Source organism: Poecilia formosa, unplaced genomic scaffold, assembly GCF_000485575.1.
Source record: "Poecilia formosa unplaced genomic scaffold, Poecilia_formosa-5.1.2 Scaffold29, whole genome shotgun sequence".
Classification (NCBI taxonomy): Eukaryota; Metazoa; Chordata; class Actinopteri; order Cyprinodontiformes; family Poeciliidae; genus Poecilia; species Poecilia formosa.
Window position 1 is genome coordinate 1,997,600 of NW_006799968.1, and position 20,722 is coordinate 2,018,321.

A 20,722-nucleotide genomic window follows, 5' to 3' on the forward strand; every position below is an offset into this window, starting at 1 on the left:
AGACTGGACTGGACCAATTTTAATTTGCATCAAAATATAAGGAAAAAAAGAAAGCAAGGACACAAAATAAGTCAGAGAAATCCCAAGATATCAGGTCCCCTGTCGGCCATCCTGAATGGATTAAATAGAAAGTTTGACATTTAGAGAGATTCAAGCCTTTTTGCGATAAATCAGAATCGGTAAATTTTTCCCTATTTGGCTTTAATTGGTAATTAATTACTTTAATTACTTGTCAAAAACCTAAAAATCTAAATAAATGTTTCCACTGCCAATTAAATGCATGACATTAAATAACTCCCACTGTTTTCAGTTTATAAACACATCATTCAGCTTCATGAACTGTGATGCCCTTGTTTTGACCTTGACTGAAATCTGAGTTAAGTTTATTTGAATTGCACAAGGCAGTTCAACATGCTTTATGTGATAAAAACAAAACACAATATACAAAAAATACATTACAGTGGCAAATTAAAGAGAAGTAATCAAAAGTTGCAAACCAAGGAGAGGTCCAGCCAGGGGGGTTGTCAGAGCGTCAGTTCCTGAAACCATACAAAAGAAAACCTTGTAAAAGGACAGACTGTGCTCAGGGTGAAACCTCAGGGGTTAAAACCACAGGAGGGTCAGAAAACAAACACTAAAAAAAAGAATCGGTTAAAATCAGAATCGGCAGGGAATCAGAAATCTGTATTGGCCAGAAAAACAACCTGATCTCTAGGATGTGCTTTGTGACTGTCATACTGAACTCCCCCACACAGTATTTTTTACATTTGTTAAGTCTGAATGTCTTTGCGTTCCTGTATTCACAAACGTTCCTTATTTCTGACTATCTTCTGCCGAACAATGAGGGATCCCATCCTCTCTCCTTCATTTACATCCACTGACTCCTCCTCTTCCTCTCCACCTCTCTCGATAATCTCCTCACCTCTGGCTGCTCTCAGCTGTGCTAGCAGAAGTCTTACCCTCCAGTATTTCTGTTTTTCTTTATCGTTTTTCTCTTCTCTTAGTCTCGCCATCCCTCCGCCCCATTGGTCCCTTTTTAGCCACCATGCTCTCATCAGTCTTTAGCCACTCAAGGATGGGCTCACAGAATGAATAAACGTCTTTCTCCTCGTGTCGCAGCGATGATGTCACCTCCGCCTGTAGACCTGGATTTAGAGCGGATGGTTGCATCAGCCTTGCTTTCACAGGACCTGCCTGTGTGAATGCCCGCTTGACGGGGGGAGCGGGAGCCGGGGTGTGTGCGCTGTTTGCTCATGCTTGGCTGATGCTGACAGAGATTGGAATACCTGCTCTGCTGAATGCTTCCTTGTCTGCAGTGAAAGACCGTGTGTTTGGCCTTAACTCAGCAAGAACCCGCTGCGCTCGTGCTTAATCTAATTCTGTCCAGGCTAGCTGGTATTCAGCTTTGATGTGTGTGTGTGTGCGTGTGTGTGTGTGTTTATGCGGCTCCACCCGTCTGCCGACGATTCCTCCAGGGCTCATTGATCAATGATCCTCAAAGGATGGGGGTCTGGCTGCTGTTGAGTCATTTGAATTCATCCAGTAGCTCAGAAGGCAGCGTTACCCTTAAAAAACCCCGGTGTGAAGAAGAACTGATTATTTAAAGGAGAATATGTCTGTTCTTATCTGTTAAACACACATGTGCTGCAATTTCAACTTCTAAAATGACAGAAATCTAACCTCAAATAAATTCCACATTAACAATATTTCTACAGAAATTTGGAGGTGCACGAGCAGGCATCATAATTTTAAATATAATATTTAAAAAAAATACCCAACAGCTACATCTCAGACGCTACAATCCTTAGTTATCATGTTACATGTTAGAGTTCATGACTGGAGAGTTATAAAAAGATCAAATGAAGGTCATTTGTTAATTGGGCAGAATTGGCACTGCTAGAAAATTTTGCAAATGGGAGAATAAGAAGGGAAATTAAAACGTTTTAGACCTGATCTGATGCACTCTTGCACTATAACCTGCAAGGGCAATGCAGAATCCCCTTTAATCCGATTTCCAAACCCCAGAGTGCGGAGGAGGTGGTGTGCCATCAGCCTCCTAAAAGTGGCAGTGCGTAACTTTTATTTGTTTCACCACAACTACAGTATGTCTGCCAAAAATAAAACCTGTTCAACTCTCACATTGATTTCTGCCTCATGAAATTGTGTTTCTTTGCTCTTTTTCCATGGTTGCCATTGGTGACCATGAATGAAGTGATGTTGATTAGCTGCCTCCTTTAAATACACCTCACCATTCACGAGGTGCTTTGCATTGACCATTTATGATCAATACTTCGAATAAGCTTCAAATGTGCTGATTTCATTCTATTTCTTTAGGTACCTTTCTGAACAGTTTTGCTAACAAATATGCAAACTTAAATGATCATAAAATATTTGTTAGCACAATGCGACTCTCCTTTTTGTGTCGTCCAGGCCATCGGAAACGCAAAGACCACCCGGAATGACAATAGCAGTCGCTTTGGCAAATACATCGAGATCGGCTTTGACAATCGATATCGCATCATTGGGGCCAACATGAGAACATATCTGCTGGAGAAATCCAGAGTGGTGTTCCAGGTGAGGGCACAAATGCACGTGTGTGAAGCTGCACATGTGATTTATGATGCAACCTCATCACTTTCTCTGTCTCTTTAAAAACTGCTGCTCTTTCTGAAACTCTGCCATAACAACATGGCTCCTCTTTTCACCCTTTAACAAACAGTTTTACCAGTGATGTGCTGGGAAGTAGCTGGCATAATGAGCTCAGCAGATTCACAGAGGTCTGCTGTGTTTGCTAATTGCTGCTGGCTAGTCTGAAGGAGCTGCCAAACCTCTCTAATTTTTATTTGCAAAAAAAAAAAAAAAAGTGAACCCATGTGTCATCTACATTTTATTTCACAGTAATGCACAACTTTGTCAGTCTAACATTAAGATCTGTTTTCTGAAATTAAATGTTATGTGAAAACGTTGGTGTGAGAGATTTCTGCAAGCCACTGTTTGGTCTAGGAAATTAGGATGGATATTTCATATGAAGAAATGAATCTGTCTCACTTAGTGCCGGCTGCACTGTGGGAATCTGCTGCCTCATCATGTCACCGAACAAACCAGGCCTACCTGATGGAGCCGTTTCCTTCACTATGATCACATTAGAGATATTCCAAAGATAGCAATCCTTGGCTTTATCCAGATCAGATGTTTAAAAGAAGAGATCACTTTTACTCCTTCAATAAATGTCCAAAATTAAATGTGATGTTACATTGTGAGAGTTTCAGTGTCAGTGATGCCCTGGCAAATGTAAGTAGTAATCTGACTTTTCTTTATTTGCCCAGGCAGTAGCTCTGGTCTGTTTTGTGCAGACCAGGTATTCAGGAGTTACTTCCTGGTTTATAATGTCTACTGTCCTTTTCCTTTTCTTTCTGAGTGTCTGGTTTGTTCAGTGCTGTTGTCCGACTACCATTTAAAAACTCACTTCCTTTTGCTTTTATGTAACTTGGTTTTTATTGCATATATGTGCGTGCTCATCAGGTCTTACTGACTTACTCGTTGATCCAGGAAGGCAGCTTCTAAATTAAGAACAGATGTTTGTTTTGGTGTCATAGACGGCACTGTTGAGGAATGAGGATGCTGCAGAGGGAAGGCCTTTACTTTTTCTTCTCGCGTGTCTTCATGCCTAGCACCAGAAACTCATGTCTAGGTGTGTGTTTACATTCTGTGCTTGGGCGTTTCCTGTTCTGATGTGGGTCGCAGGTGCCAGACTGCATATTTTGAGGTTTTGATTTTAATACGCAGCACTGATTTTCAGTTAATATTGATGTCTCTGAGTTTAATACAGGGAGGCCATGTTTTGTTTCAGTTTCCTGTAAGTGTGTTTGTGTGCCCTGGAGCAAAGTGCTAATTCCAGATCTTCTGGTATTAAAAGTGTCAAGTCATGATACTTGTACTCCTGTAACATATTTTTAAAAATATGCATATAAGTTGTAAATTGTTCTATTTTAGGTCCATCTGGTTGTAGTTCTTGCAGCTTGTGTGTTGTCAGGTTCATGTTGTTTGTTCTTCCTGCTCTTCAGGCGGATGAGGAGAGGAATTATCATATCTTCTATCAACTCTGTGCATCAGCTAATCAGCCTGAGTTCAAGAATCTGAGGCTAAGTAAGTTACATGAACCTCCTCACTTACCGTTCAACTACAGCAGGAAAAAAAACATAAAACACGAGTTGGACAACTCTGGTTAAAATATCCCTGTTCATTGACATCTTTAGTTAAAAATCTTTTTTTTTTTTTTAGATTAGTTACCCATAAGTAAATAATTTACCAAAATTTAGAAATTGTTTTCAAAGAAAAGTTTTTTTTTTTGATCACCGATTGCCCTTTTCTTTAAAAAGCCTGATACCATTTTTCTTTTATTTATCAGTGCACTCCTAGATACTAGACTTTTTTTTTTTTTACCATTTTGCTCTTAATAGAGTAACAGCACAAGTTTAACAATCCGACATTAGCTTATTAATAAGTGGAGGTGTCTTACCAACTTTAATTTTAAAATTTACCTCAACTAGAGTGTCTGTAAGATTTCAGGGGTTTTTTGTGCCACTAAATATTTCTGGATATTTGTTGCTGCCTTTTGGCCTGGACTCCCTTGAAGAAGAGGTTTTTAATCTCAATGGTTTATTTTTAAAGACTGGTAAGAAAAAGGTTATATAAAAAATAAATCAATGAAAAAAATCTAAATTTGCCCTTTTTGTAAGCAGGAGTTAAGTTGTTTTATCGGTGCCAACAACATGTGGGGAACAGGGAGTGATTAAAATCTGTTCTCTCAAATATATCTCTAAGAGCTTTTGCTTTCAGAGAAATATTCAGAATATGTAGAACATTGTGATTGGATTGTTTAAAAAAAATTGTAGTATTTCCCCCCTGCTCCATGTTTAAATTAAACACTTCCTGTCTTAAATCATCACTACAGTGAATCATGTTTCATGTCAACTCAGATGGATCCAGTCATGTTGGACCAACTTACTCACTGAGTCAGTAGTTGAACAGGCTCCCACAGCGGACCTGCACCTGCTCATCCTGATTTTAGACACACACACACACACACACACACACACACACACACACACACACACACACTCTTCTGGCACCATTACTTACTGCCACTCAGTTTGCATTAGCTCTCTCTCACACACACACACACACACACACACACTCTTCTGGCACCATTACTTACTGCCACTCAGTTTGCATTAGCTCTCTCTCACACACACACACATGCACACACAGAGTCACAGCTGCTGTCTTTTCCTCTCCTGCTGACTTCCTGGATCTGTTAATGGAGTGGTTGTCACAGTCATGTTACTGCCTCTTGTTGCCAGGCAACAGGCCATACCCTAATTAAGTCTTAAATGTGTATAAAGAACGTGATTGTGTGAAAGTTTGGGTTTCATCACTCTCACACAGAAGTGCTTTTGATTTCATTTGTCTTGCAGAAACTCAGCCAATCACATGGTGGCAGATCGGAGGGGAATGTTATCAGGAAAACATTTTGAATAAATGTTCTCTGATTCCTAGTTTCTAGATTTGCGTGTCATCTTCTTTCTGAGAAAGAAATGGTCAGTGTTGACAATTAATAGGAAAGCAGCGCGTCCATTGTTCTTTTAGATGTGACACGTGCAGTTAAAAGTTAGTGTTATGTTGACATGACGGCTAAAACCAGTGCTAGTCATCGTCAGGGAGCAGCAGGGAACTTGTACATGTATGTAGTTAGAAGAATCATTAAAGTTTGCATTTAACACATTTACCCATGTTGTACAGTCTAAAACCAAAAACCTAGAAATAATCCACCTTTCTTCTCTCAGGCACCGCAAACGACTTCCTCTACACCAGGCAGGGCCGCAGTCCCGTCATCGAAGGTGTAGACGACGCCAAAGAGCTTTGCACCACTCGCCACGCCTTCACACTTCTGGGTAAAACACACACTTGTGTGTTTTATGTTTCTGCACGTTCTCTATTAACACCTCCGACTGCTGAATTTATGCTGCTCCTAAAATGCAGCAGGCACTAAGCGTTCGATGAATCTGTTTGCCACTCTTTGTGTTTCGCAGGTATAAACGAGTCGTATCAGATCGGCCTGTTCCAGGTCTTGGCTGCTATTCTTCACCTTGGAAACGTGGAGATAAAAGACAGAGACTCAGACAGCAGCCTTATTGCTGTGAGGAGGCTGGTTTTTTTTTTTTAATCTGCATTAGAAATGTGGTTCCTAGAACTTGTTCTGGAGATTTATTTATATAGATAAGTAAGCCTGTCGTAGTAAGCAATTAATCAGTTACATTGCATGATAAATTAAAATGGGCTTCATGATTTCCATTATGATGATTAATATTTTTTGAAGGGCAATTTTGCATACAGAGACTTCATATTCCATTTTTATGTATACGAGTGCTTTTCATCTCCTTTCTTTTTATTGTTTTTGGTTGTCATGTTTTATTTTTGACATTTAAAATGTCTTCCAGTTCCAGTGTTAAGATTCCTTTACAAATGAAAGTTCATTGGTCTTTGACAGGACAAACTTGCATTTTTAGGGATCTGGGACAAAATATCATCCAGCAAAATCTGTTTGTTGTGACAATGTTCTAGATAAACACAAAGTAATAGTTTTATGATGATTTAAAAAAAATATATATATATATATATATATATATATATATATATATAATTTTCCCTGATGTATTTGGAAGATGAATATTTTCAGCTTTCTGCTTTTTAGCCCAATAATCGTCACCTGACGGCGTTCTGTGAGCTGGTGGGCGTCACCTACCAGGACATGTCCCAGTGGCTGTGCCACAGGAAGCTGAAGACGGCCACAGAGACCTACATCAAGCCCCTGCCCCGCCTTCAGGCCACCAACGCTCGCGACGCTCTGTCCAAACATATCTATGCCAAGCTGTTCAACTGGATCGTAGAGCATGTGAACAAGGCTCTGGTCACCAACGTCAAGCAGCACTCCTTCATTGGAGTCCTGGACATCTATGGGTATGTACGAGCAGCAGCTGAGCTGTGGTTGGTGGATCAGGAGGCTGAGAGCCAACGAAGAGACAGGAAGATGTAAATACAGTCAGTGTAGCTTCCCTTTGATTTACCCTGGATTAGTTCACCCACATAAGGTGTCCGCACATCCTTATAAAGTCTTAAATTCATATATCTCAAATTAAGACCTTAAAATGTCTTAAATTCATGTTTGAAAAAGTAAATCGGCCTAAAAACAGGTCTTAAATTTGTGGCGGGACAACTTAATCGTATATGGTTTTTTTCTTGCGGGACTTTTCTGTCCGGCAGAAGTCTGAGTCACTTGAGGCTAATGGTAGCCAGCATATCCTAGCTAGCTGTTTTGCTTCCATCACTGGTGAGTTCAAATTTATTGCCAGTTTGAATTGGCTGGGCTACATTTCTGAGATACAGGCAGGGCCGTGCAGAGGCCACTAAAGGGGCAGGTGCTCAAGATAAAGGGCACATCTAACCGCATTCTAGGACAGAATATTAACAAAGCCACTCAGCTTTCAGAGTTTAATAAACAATGATAATTTACAAAATTGTGAGATATACAATAAAAGCTAAGGAAAATCTCTATATAAAGCATACAGCTATGCATAAGACATTTTATTAGTAATTTCTTTCTGCAGGTCTATTTTGTTATAGGAAAGTATTGCAATATTCAAACCCGCAATTTAGCAAGATATGTAAATCAGAGCTAAACCACCAGACATATTTTGTCTTTACATGATTACACTATTAAAAATATAAACAAGAGCAAATAATTTAAAGCAATTTAATAAAACTTGGCAACCCCTTCTGCAATATATTGATAACTCTATTTGAAGAGGATTGGATTTGAGCCTCGGTGTGTTAAGATACAAGTCCTAGGGAAAGGGAGGGAAAAGGAGGGGGTGGGCTATGGGAATGTTTTTGTTGATGTCATTTCTGTTTTGTTTTTCGTATTGTCTTATATTTTATGTTCACATATGGAAAAACGAGGACAAATTTGTATTGCTGATGTTTCATTGTCTAAGTCTTATCCCTCAATAAAATTGTTGATAACAACAAAAATATAAACAAGGGCACAATGCAACATTTTACTGTAATCTATAAAAAGAGCTGCCTGTTTGCTACACTTGCAGTGGAGATGAAGATGGTCCATTCAGGAAAGCAGAGCTGCATCAAACTTTAACATGGAACTGCAGGGAAAAAAAAAAGCAAAAATTTAATTGTTAATGCATGTCACCATGAGAAAAGCCTACTGAGTTTTGCTTAAAAAACTTCTTTCTCACATGACGTCATGGGGAGGACCCAAAATCACAACAAAATATTTCTGATGTGTGCAAATAAATGTTTGTTTGGCAAATAACTTTAAGTTCATGAGACAAAAATGAGTTATTTAATTTGGAAAAAGTTATTTAAAGAAAACATTTTGTTTTTAAAAAAGAAATCATTACAATTCCAAAAATTTTGATTACAATTTTATTTTACTTAACTGAGGTTAGTTGTTTTTTTTTTTTTTTTTCATTGAATAATTGGGGGAAAAAATGTAACTTCGTACTCTGTGAACCAGACCCTAAACTTACTTAAAGTCTGGATTGAGTTTTTTCCCCTTGATTAATGACACTTTTCTTACACACATTATATCTATCATGGTAATTCAGGGTGAGTTGTTTTTAATTCTAAATTAATATCCTTGTTGGTCTTTTATTTAAGTGCTATTCTCTTTCAAGACACATTTACCTAACGCTAGAATAAATGCAATGTACATTATGCAGCAAAGGAAATTAGAAGACATTTATCCAAGATGATCGGTTTTGGACGGGCGATGTGCCCCTATTGCATAAGCGATACTGAAGAATGACTGATATCACTAATGATACAGGGAAGAAGCTTTTCAGTTATCTAGCTTTGCTAGCAAAGTCGTAGCTAGCAGCTAGCTAATAGCACATCAACAACAGCCTAATGTCTGTATGATAAAAATACTGAATCGATAGATAAGAACAGTTTTTCCTCACCTGGCTGTCTCCTCCCCTCAGTAGTTCTTCAGAGTAAGCCAAACACAGAGGCCTGTCAGTGTCTGTTGTATTTCATTACCTCTCTGCTTAAACCGCTGAAGCAGAAACGATACTTCAACGTTTTCAGTCATCTGACAAGCAGCAAGTCTACTCCACTTTATTCACCAAAAACGTTTTTATTTTTAATTCACCAAAAACTGATCTGTAATCTGGAACGTTCGCTACGTTGAGCTCCACTTAGCCGCCTTATCTCACTACGCGAGAGGCAACTGCGTCATGTGTCATGGGCAAAAGGTCAAAGGTGACCGGGGAGCTTATAACCCCAACAAAAAACAAATAATTTTAGTACATGTTATTATGTGTCAGAAGAGGGTTTAGAAAATAATAATACCAAAAAATAAAAAATTTGACCAAAAGGGCACTTGGGGGCAAAGAGCAAAAGGGGCAGGTGCTCAAGCCCCCCCAGACCCTCCCTCTGTACGTGCCTGGATACAGGTCTGACATTTTATTCATAATGGTCTTAAAAAGTCTTCATTTTCCAATGGTGAAACCTGCAGAAAAAGTACATAAGTGTACTTTACTTTTTTTTTTTTTTTTACATCAGTATGTAGATGTTGCAGGCTTATAGTGCAAGTCCAGTGATTCATCTGTTACCTTTTGGCTGTTTAGGTTTGAAACATTTGAAATCAACAGCTTTGAGCAGTTCTGCATCAACTACGCAAATGAAAAACTGCAGCAACAATTCAACATGGTGAGCAGCGTCGATTTACCCTCTAAACTTCCTGTTATCCATACCGCCAAACATTTCCTTGACTTTTAAAATGTCTTTTTATTGCTGTTTGTTTGTATATTTTGTGTGAAAACAGCACGTGTTCAAGCTAGAGCAGGAGGAATACATGAAGGAGCAGATCCCCTGGACTTTGATCGACTTCTATGACAATCAGCCCTGCATCAACCTCATAGAAGCTAAAATGGGCATCCTGGACCTGCTGGACGAGGAGTGCAAGGTACAGAGTCAGAACAGCAAACATGGAGCATCTTCTCATATGAAGTCAGGAAGATGTTTTTAAGGATTTATTAGGGGTGCACCAGCATATTTATTGGTACCAATTTTCCTTAATTTTGGGAGATTGGTGATTGGCCAATTTTTACATGTGAAGCCGATCTTTTCCACCGATGCTGTCAACCTCGGCAAAGATCTGAAAATCAACCACTGTGCTTTTCTTTTCTCCTGTGAGAGAGGTTTTACTGACAGACCGGCCCACCAGGTCATGTCTGCACATTTGCAGTTAACAATAGTCACCCCCATTGTTGCCAATTCAGCCACTTTCTTGATGTATTGAGCAATGGTTCAGACAAAAAAATGGTATTGGCCAAAATTGGAATCGGTAAGTTGGGCTTTTTAAAAAACCAGTAATCGGCAATCAGCCAGAAAAATGCAATCGATGCACCACTAGACGACATGTCATGTTTTGTTTTTGTTTTTTTGTTTTTTTATCTTAAATTGCTACAAAACTGCATTGTTGCACCTTCTGAAATATGGAAAACATTTTTATGCTGCAGGTGGAATGAAAAGTTAATGATTAATGTAAAGAAGCAGCAAAAGTAAAGTTTGCTATTCAGTAGCTTTTGGACTTCAGATTCATATTTGTCTGATCAGTTTTTTTCAAACGTTCCCCTCTCACACATGAGAAACTGAGTTTTGTCACTGCGCTGCTCAGTTTCAGACCATTACCTCAAATATTTTATCTTATGAGTCTCAAGGTCATTTTCTGTTGAATTTTTTCTGAATAAGTTTGCCGTTTCGCTGCTTTATCAGTTGTTTCCTTTCTGTTCTCTTCAGATGCCGAAAGGTTCTGATGACTCCTGGGCTCAGAAGCTGTACAACACCCACCTGAAGACTTGTTCCCTGTTCGAAAAGCCGCGCATGTCCAACCGCGCCTTCATTATCCAACATTTTGCTGATAAGGTGAATTTCTCAATGTCTTTTTGCAGTGACTTTGTTACAGACCAGATCTTCTCTTATCATCTGTGCCTGTCTTGCAAACCTCAATGTATTCTTTGTGTTTATACATCTAAAAACAAAATGTCCGTTAGGATCTTGAGTCGCTGTTGTTGTTGAGCAGGTCGAGTATCAGTGTGAGGGTTTCCTGGAGAAGAACAAGGACACAGTAAACGAAGAGCAGATCCATGTGCTGAAGGCCAGCAAGGTGAGACGCACCGCGCCGCCGTCACAGCTTATCCAGCCAGAAACAAACTGACTGTCTAGTTAAAGTTTGCTAAGCTTTTATAAATTTAGCAATTTATTAAAATAAATGAAATTCAGGGAGATAAAAAAGGAAGGCTGCTGCTTCTTCAGGATAAACTCTGAGAAGCTCTCCAACTAACGATGTCACTTGAAGGATAGGGGAAACAGCGCCCTCCACTGGCCACATCAGAGCGGTGATATTATCCAAACAATAGAATCAACTCGGCAATTAGTTTTTAACGCACAAATTCAGATTTTATTTCAATCTTAAACACACTCAGAGTTTAACTGGTTTGTGTAAACTGTCCTAGACAAATGAGAACAAAATTAAATGCAAACTAAATGTACCAGTTTAATTTAAAACATTTCAGCAGCTTGTTACAACTATTGTCTGAATAATTTATCATCAAGCTATTTAGAATGTGTTGTGTTTTTGTATTTGCAGATCAAACTAAAACACATACTCACATAGAGATCTTAATTGGCTTAAATGAAGCCAGTATCTGTTTTTATTGGTGCCTTTTCCAAAATAACTCACTTCCTGGTTTGCACATGCTAATCAACGCACATGTAAGCTACGACTGTTTCTCTCACGCTGACCTTCAGCTGTTCTTTTATAGACCTGAACAGGAGCAGAGCTGGGTAAGAGGATGTGAAATATCAGACTTTAACAACTCTAAGAAGACCTGCTAATGTTCCCAAACACACACTGGATACAATCAAGATTAGGGGATAATTAACTTCTAATGAGATTTAGTTTAATCTCCGTTTTAGTGTTTCGCACAGCTAATCTAATCATTTTGTGAGCGAGTCGACACTTTGGTCAAACATTTTCACAACAGAGTGAAGATCCTGTTTTTAAAATCATCACAAATGATAAACGATCAGGTACGCCGTTCAGTCTGATTCACTTCATTTCTTACACTGGAACCTCAACGATGCTCCCGATTTTTGAAGGTAAATTCATAATGAGCCACTAACCACTAAATCCATCATCATTCAAAACGAGAAAAAATACTGAATTCTCTGTTTTTAATGAAGTAGCTATCTGCTGCAGTCGCTCCGATAAATCACATCTGTTCATCAGAAAGTTGTCTGCAGTGGCTCGATAAATGTTCACACGCTTTCATATTTTTACATTTTGTCACAATACAAACTCTGTGTATTTTATTGCGATTGGATGTGACCGACATAAAGTAGTGCATAGTTGTGGAGTTGAAGGAGGATTAAATAATCCACAAACTCAAAACTGAGAGGTTTGTGGTGTATTTATATTCTGACCCCCGGGAGTAAATTATAAAACCATTTAATGCTGAATTTAAACTGTAAGCCGTAAACATCTGCAACCCCTAAACTCCTCTGATCAACTATTGCTGGATTTTACTAATTTCCTGAGATTTCTATAATGTGGATATTTGACTTGAACAGAATCAAGATTCTTTTATTCAGCTTTATCAGTCGTTCCAGGATGTTGCGCTGCCTTTTTGATTGTTGCAGCCTAAAACTATGGATTTAAGACGCATCATGATCCAGGAAGTTAATCTAGATTAGGGTAAAGGGGATTGGTCAAAATTCACCTGTGTTGCAGCGATTGGTCAGAAAAGATAGAAATAAAGAAAACTTTATACTGTTTGGTCAGATTTGCAGAAAAGTTGCGTTGAAAATTGCAAGTCCGCACAAAATTAGCAAATGAGGGAATTTGCACTAATAGTTGCAATCTAAACTTCCTGAAGAGATTATTGTATTTAGATAAACACACAGCCTGACTCTCCACAGAGCAAAGAACAGCTCAACAAATGAGAGCTGACATGTTTCTACGTGGATGATTTTATTGACCAACTTTACATCAACATGGTTCACTGGAAACTCTTAACTTTTTTTTTAAGTAATGTTTCCATCCATTTATTCTCTTTCAGTTTTATTTCCATTTTTAAGTTCTTTGTTGTTTATAGCAGGATGATCATTTTTTTAACTTCCTTTAAACTTTTTCCTTTAATGCCATGTGTTTCTTTGTAACTGTGTGTCCATCTGTTGTCTGTCTGTGCGTGTGTGTGTGTGTGTGTGTGTGTGTGTGTGTCCTCATCATGACAACCTTCCCCGCCAACAGAAGGTAAACAGAAGCGTTCTGAGAGCACCGGTGCGCCTGTAGCTCTTCATTTAGCCTTTTCTTGCCTTCCTTCCTTCCTCGTCTCTCTCTGTCTCTCTTTGTGGCACCGAGTTATTTCACTCTAAGCGCACCGAGGAGTTTGGCGTTGTGTGTGTGTGTGTGTGTGTGTGTGTGTCTGTGTGTGCTGCATGGGGGTGGGAGCAACAGTGGCACTGCAGGGGGGAGAAGTCAGGACTCGTCTCTACAGTCAGGAACAAAGGAAGGAGAGTGTTTTTATCTCCCGGAGTGGAGCTGAGCTCTGAAGGCATCGCGGCTGTCCTGCTTAACGAGGCGGTTAGAGAAGCAGCATGGCGCCGTGACGCTGCTCACATAACCCCGCATCTTCATCATGTAACCTCAGCGTTATGAGTGACAGTGTTTACGTCCTAACTCTATGGCCGGGTTAGGCCATGCGGTCATGTATGACCTTCGTTTTGTCATACATGACCAAACTTTTAACGTTTCCACCACGTTTGTTTTTTCTATTCTTTTTTTTAACTTTCAAACTAATTGATTGATCGTGTGACCTCCACTCACGTATTTGAGTCTGATTAACTTTCTCATCTAAAAGTAACAAACACTTATGTTTCATGAAGTGTTAAAATGTAAAAACCTCTATCAGCAGTTATGAGGTACAAAAGCTCATTTGCTGTCATTGCTTTGGGCAAAGCTTAAGAAGAGCCTAGTAACAGCATGGCTGGGAGCTTGAAGCGTCTCCCGTTGGGCCGGTTCTTTTTCTGCTAACTGTAACCGGGCTGCTGTTTCCAGTTCGACCTGCTGGTGGAGCTGTTCCAGGATGAGGAGAAGGCGACCACCCCCACAGGCCAGGTGCCCGGCACTGGGGGCCGGACCCGCCTCAGCATCAAACCGGACAAGGGCCGAGACACGAGCAGCAAGGAGCACAAGAAGACCGTGGGCTGTCAGGTGGGTGGTACTGCCCCCTACAGGCTCACATACAGATACACACCTGATAACAAATAGGACAAAAAAAACGTTATTGTTCTTTATAGGGCTGGCACAATTAATCGGCTTAATTGTGATTAATTGATTATTGAAGTAATTATCAATGATTTATTGATAAAAGGCCATTACTTGAAAAAATATACATTTGGAGCAGTAATTTAGCCAAAATTGCTCAAAATATATAATAAAATAAGCAATAAAACTTTGTGTAAATGTTTTACACAAAGCTCCTCAGGTGGCGAAGTGTTCAAATCCACTAAAGTAAAGTTACATTATTGCCTTTCAGGTCATATAATGTTTATTTTCTTAACATTTAATGTATTTCTAATATTATATAAAAACAAAAATGCTGAGCGACTGAATGAAAAATTTGCATATGTGACGATATTTTTGATCCGATTAATTGGTTGATTGTTTGAATAATCAGTTGTTTAAACAGTGGTTGGTTGCAGCCCTGACTGAAGGACGCTGTTCTCTCTTGTAGTTTCGTAACTCTCTCCAAATGTTGATGGAGACTCTGAACGCCACCACTCCACACTACGTCCGCTGCATCAAACCCAACGACTTCAAGCTGGCCTTCTCGTGAGTCTCCTCTCACTACTTTCTTCTCCCTGCATTGTCTTTTTTCCCCGCTTTGTCAAATTTCATTGAATTTACTCGCTCATCCATAATGTAGCTCGGTCTTCCTCTGTGCTCCAGTTGCCTGCAGACCAACATGCTGACTGTGGTTTTGTGCTGTTGGCAGGTTTGATCCAAAGCGAGCAGTGCAGCAGCTCAGAGCTTGTGGCGTTCTGGAAACCATCCGCATATCTGCGGCCGGCTTCCCGTCCAGGTACCCAAACATCCTTACTGTAAAAAAGAAAAGAAGAAAATAGCTGCTGCTAGGCCTGTCGCGATAAACGATAAATCAATTAATCGTCCAGCAAAATTTGTTATCGTGACAGGCCTAGCTGCTGCTGTCTGATGGGACTGTGTAAAGCTATGATCTGCCTCATCTCCTTAGGAGAGCTATCAGTAACAAAGTTCCATGTATTTATGGATAAATTGATAATGTTTATTACAATATAAAACTTTATATATAAATATGGGAATCTATCAATGTATTAAAATTAAATAATTGTATAGATGTAATAACATCATTTTTACAAGCTTCAAAATGTAGAAGTGGACCACAGCAGAAAATGTTCCTTTATTTCTACAATGCATAATAAATAGCAGCTGTCAGACTTAATATTTGAGTTGAAAACTAAGATTTAACTGTCAGAAAAACTCATTTGTTCACTTATTGAAACTACAGGAAGCTTGTTTTTTTATTAGTTTTTGCTATTAGTCGATGTCAAACATCTACAAATGGAAGAGTCGTCAGTCACAACATCCTCACCAAAGAGGGTGGTTGTCGTCGGTGTATTCTGGGTTTTCTTGTTTTTGTTTGTTGGTCGAGGCTTTGAGCAACAAACAATTTCATTTGTTGGTCAACAATTTCTGTTTTGGATGCTCTCTATCTCTATGCCACGTAACACTTTACTCTATGCAGATTTAAATGTACTTTGTACAATCTAGAGTTTTAATATATAGATTATGTGATTGTCACCAGTTTTTAAAGTACTTTAATTTAAGCTAATGTGTGCTGAATCACACCGCCATCATGTATGAAACAAAAGTGATGTCAGTTGGTGAAAAGTTTCTAATAACTACACAGAAGCACCTGAAAGCGTAGAGCTTAATCTCTCCTTTCACCAAACTGAATATTCCATGTTGGTATGAAGGAATCGCTCAGTTTTCTGTGTGTTTTGTCAGATGGACGTACCAGGAGTTCTTCAGCCGCTACAGAGTGCTGATGAAGCAGAAAGATGTTCTCCCTGACAAGAAGCTGACCTGCAGGAATGTTCTGGAGAAATTAGTACAGGTCAGACTGACTGTCCCACTGTACTGCTCACAATGTGTGTGTGTGTGTTTTTTTTTTTTTAATAATCCCACAAACGGCGACTCTCCTCTTTTCTGCGCTCTCCGTTCTTCAGGACCAGGATAAGTATCAGTTCGGTAAGACTAAGATCTTCTTCAGGGCCGGCCAGGTGGCGTACCTGGAAAAGCTGAGAGCGGACAAGCTGCGTGCCGCCTGCATCCGCATCCAGAAGACCATCCGCTGCTGGCTGGCACGCAAGAAGTACCTGCGCCAGCGCAGCGCCGTCATCACCATTCAGAGGTTCACCAGGGGATACCAGGCCCGCTGGTAGGTGACGCTTTACTTTCTGGGTCAGCATCAGCTCAGGTTTACGCTATAAAGTGTGAAAATTGAGTTACTGCACAATGAAGTTTATTAACTGTGCAACAATAAGTCAAGCAACATATTGGTATGATGATTATTAAAAGAGGAAAATAGTGGGCGGAGTCAGAACAACAATGGCAAAGGGCTCTGGGTCGATTGAAACCATTTTTATCACATATTTGTTCCTTCTATTTTTTTCCATACGGTACAAATAATTTTCTAGCCTTATGATTTACAGAGCAGTTTATTTTTCTTTTCTTTTTTTAACTCCGCTTTATGAATTAGGGAGATGAATAATACTAAAAACATTCACATCTCAAATTTACTTGTACATTATTCTTTGGAAATTCTCTGTCTTTATTTCCGTTCCTGTAACTATTTGTGGAAGTTGATTCATAATGAAACATGGATTGACTCCTGATTGAGCCACAATAATTTAAAAAAACGTCCCGCTTTATTTTTATGATATATTTATTGAATTAATGCCGATAAATTTGCTTATGGTTCTCTAGAAATATAGAAAATGACTTTAGAGCTGACATGATTAATCGTGATGAATCAATGATTGAAATAATCGTCAACTAATTTAGTAATTGATTAATCATTAACTGGAGTGTAGAGACTGAAAAAAGGCCATTTTCTGAAAGAACAACATATGCAGAGCAGTAATTAAGGCAAAACTGTACAAAAAATACACATTTTGCATTTAAGATAAGAAACTGTAAATATGTTCTACCCAGAGTTTCTCAAATTGTATCATTTTAGCTTCACTTGATTCACTTGATACTGTAAATAAATTTTTAAAAAAATCTCCCATTATCACCTTTTGTTATCCAGTTACTAATCTGGTTTTCTACAAATAATCAACAGATTTTTGCAACAAATAATCAAGAGTTCACTAAAGAAAAGCCATGTTGTTGCATTTAAACAATAAAATAGTTTTCTTCTTTAAAAAAGGAAGTGAATTTGTTTACATTATATTCTTTTACACCATTATTTTGAGTTGATTAATCGACTCAAAATAATGGCTAGAATAACCGATTACTAAAATAATTGTTAGCTACAACCCTAAATGATTTCAAATTGAAATGTCTCAATTGTAAGTGAAAAATATTGTCCTGTTTGGTCTGAAATGATGCGAAATGGCCACTGGCTTCACTTCACACTTTAAACTGCAAAACAACCCGTAGAAAACTAAAACAAAACGAGGTTATCAAAGGTAATTTACAGAAAAAAGGTCATAGATGTTTATTTTGTACAGACACGCCGGTGGCAAATACTGGAACTTACACATCGAAAGGAAGAGTTGAAGTTATGAGTAGACAGAAAAAAACCCTCTTTGTGTTTCCGGACAGTTTGGTGAAGTTCATGCGGCGCACGCAGGCGGCCACCGTCATCCAGAAGTACCAGAGGATGTGTGTGGAGCGGAAACGCTACAGGCAGAAGCAGGCGGCTGCGCTGGCCATGCAGACCATCCTCAGAGCCTACATGGCCCGGCAGAAGTACCAGGCGGTGAGACCCGACACACGACGGCACATTCGTTCATGTTTTTACTTCCTCAGGACAATCATTCCGCCTGTTACCATAGCAACATTTTGTTGGACGATAAATTATCATTGGAATAAATGATAATATTGTTGTTCTGAGACGATTTTCAAGTCCTATAATAGTAGTGAAACAACAACGCAATAACACATTCGCAAAGATCAATACACTTTAAATTCTAATGAATATTTAATACTTGAACTAGAAGACTTTTTAAATACTTAAAGTAAAAAACAAAACAACAAATAAAATGAATTATGAAATGTCTATAAACATCACAAAGCACCAGATTAAAGACTTTAGACGTCCAGTTTTTGGTAGAGAGAAAAGCAATAAATGATGAAAACAGAATTTATTGACCTCGTTTCAATTCATCATGCAATTTATGGACTTATTGCTTATTGCGACAGGCCTACATTCAAATCTGCGTAGTTCTCCACAAACGTCTTTCGGTTCTGTATAATTCAAAGTCTCTTTCTCCCCCGCCGTCTCGGTGCAGCTGCTGCGGGAGCACAAGGCCGTCATCATTCAGAAGCACGTCCGCGGCTGGTTGGCCCGCTGCTGGTACAAGCGCTGCCTCGAAGCCATCGTCTACCTGCAGTGCTGCATCCGCAGGATGAGAGCCAAGCGGGAGCTGAAGAAGCTGAAAATCGAGGCTCGCTCGGTGGAGCACTTCAAGAAGCTCAACAAAGGCATGGAAAACAAAATCATGCAGCTGCAGAGGAAGATCGACGAGCAGGTGACGAGCGTCCCGTCTCCGTTTCGGTCGATCCTCGTCTTTATTAGACGCTCCCAGCAGTTTCTCCAACGGGAATTTATCCGCCCTGTGCTTACAGAACAAGGACAACCGGGTGATCAGCGAGAAACTGGTCTCTCTGGAGAGTTCGTACGCGTCCGAGAGCGAGCGCATGCGCGGCGAGCTGGGCCGGCTGCGAGGGGTGGAGGAGGACGCCAAGAACAAAGCCAACCAGGTGTCGTCTCTGCTGGAGGAGCTGGAGAAGCTGAGGAAGGAGCTGAGCGTCACGCAGCAGGAGAAGAAGACCATCGAGGACTGGGCGCAAAAGTACAGGGACGAAATGGAAAAGGTACGGCACCTTTACCAGATTGTTTTTTTTTGTTTGTTTGTTTTTGTGTGTTTTCAGTTTCACAACTGAGTGTTTATTTTTAACTTTTACGTCTCATGTCTGCCTCCTGAGACTGTATTTGATAAAAATGCTATAAATAGAAACGATAGCTAGTATGTGACTTAGTTTCAAAGTATTATTTTCATCTGACGCTTTATATGGGCTGCAGAGGAGGAGGATTTTTTTAATCTTAATTTGGTGTCAGAAGAAACTGCACTTTGACATCGAGACGGAGCAGAATAAATGTCCAAAACCTGCAGATTCTCCCAAAGAAGTTGAGCTTCATTTTAAAGATGCACCGATTGCACATTTTAGGCCGATCACAGATTTTAAAAAGATTACCTGGCAATTCTGATTTTTAAAATTGATTTAGTTATTGTATTTGACACCATCAGATGTTTTAATGATTTATTCAAGGCTCCATGCTTTCACCTGTCTCCAGTAACACAGAAAAGTAGTTGTTGTTTTTTTTAATTACTAGAGAAGTCTGAAAAGTCACTAAGTTGTCAACACCGGACCTCGAGAAATGCAGCTTGAGACCACTGCGATGAAACGTTCATCACATTTGTATTTTTATGGTTTGATTGGTGCATCGTCCACTGCATCCACAGAGAGACACAGACTTCCTTCCTCCCAACGTTTCACGAATCGTTTGTTTCTGTTCAGATGGTTTCCGAGCTGAAGGATCAGAACGGCCTGCTGAAGAAAGAGAAAGACGACCTGAACAGGATGATTCAGGAACAGAGTCAGCAGATGACAGGTGTGTTTCACCGCCTACTGATAACTAAAGGAAAAATAAAGAAAGCTTCATCTGTCATTCATTAGTACAATTATTTTGTTTAAAAGTTGAGAAGAAGTAAAAGTGAAAATACCTGTGCAAAATGAAATGAAAAATATGTCAGATACAGCAAATGTATACTGGATCAACATTTATGGTGGGAATTTGGATATAAGAATGTGGTGCAATTTTTTTTTTTTTTTGACACCGGCACAAAAACGACATCTAACGTACCAGTTAAAGTTCAAATTAATTCATGAACATTAATTGGAGCATCTTTGCTTGTTTGCTGCTCTTGTCAAACCAACATATCTGGTGCTGACATGTTGGTTTGAGGAGGGGCCCCAAAGTAAAATCTGCTTAGGGCCCCAAAAAGGCTTGGCCCGGCTCTGCTCTGTGGTTCGGCTAAAGCCAAACGCTGCCATGTTTTATGGAGTCGTCAAATTATTTAAGATCATTGGATTAAACTTCATAAACATATTAACAATATATGTGGCTCAAATATTCCCTTTAAGACGGCGACCAGCTAGGTGACTCTGGACCATTGGGATGCATATAATAAATAATTACTTTATTGTTTTCTAAGTGGCCAGTTTAGAAGAAAAAAAACAACA

At 39.4% G+C, this 20,722-nt stretch overlaps 1 protein-coding gene across 7 annotated transcripts in view; it reads left to right on the top strand.

Annotated features, from left to right (window-relative positions):
• The window catches only part of myo5aa (myosin VAa), a 56,647-nt gene that overhangs the window by 17,536 nt on the left and 18,389 nt on the right, over positions 1–20,722 (top strand). For 5 of the 7 annotated variants that reach the window (XM_016669981.1, XM_016669979.1, XM_016669982.1 and 2 more), the window contains exons 6-24: positions 2,431–2,574; positions 4,065–4,146; positions 5,847–5,954; positions 6,093–6,199; positions 6,755–7,020; positions 9,708–9,789; positions 9,905–10,045; positions 10,882–11,007; positions 11,165–11,248; positions 13,394–13,396; positions 14,201–14,356; positions 14,880–14,977; positions 15,141–15,227; positions 16,193–16,301; positions 16,414–16,625; positions 18,017–18,173; positions 18,706–18,945; positions 19,043–19,291; positions 19,997–20,090. In XM_016669981.1, coding sequence (XP_016525467.1) covers positions 2,431–2,574; positions 4,065–4,146; positions 5,847–5,954; positions 6,093–6,199; positions 6,755–7,020; positions 9,708–9,789; positions 9,905–10,045; positions 10,882–11,007; positions 11,165–11,248; positions 13,394–13,396; positions 14,201–14,356; positions 14,880–14,977; positions 15,141–15,227; positions 16,193–16,301; positions 16,414–16,625; positions 18,017–18,173; positions 18,706–18,945; positions 19,043–19,291; positions 19,997–20,090 — 2,545 coding nt within the window. The remainder of the gene's footprint in view (positions 1–2,430; positions 2,575–4,064; positions 4,147–5,846; positions 5,955–6,092; positions 6,200–6,754; positions 7,021–9,707; positions 9,790–9,904; positions 10,046–10,881; positions 11,008–11,164; positions 11,249–13,393; positions 13,397–14,200; positions 14,357–14,879; positions 14,978–15,140; positions 15,228–16,192; positions 16,302–16,413; positions 16,626–18,016; positions 18,174–18,705; positions 18,946–19,042; positions 19,292–19,996; positions 20,091–20,722) is intronic. The other 2 variants (XM_016669980.1, XM_016669984.1) reach the window with 1 other exon arrangement.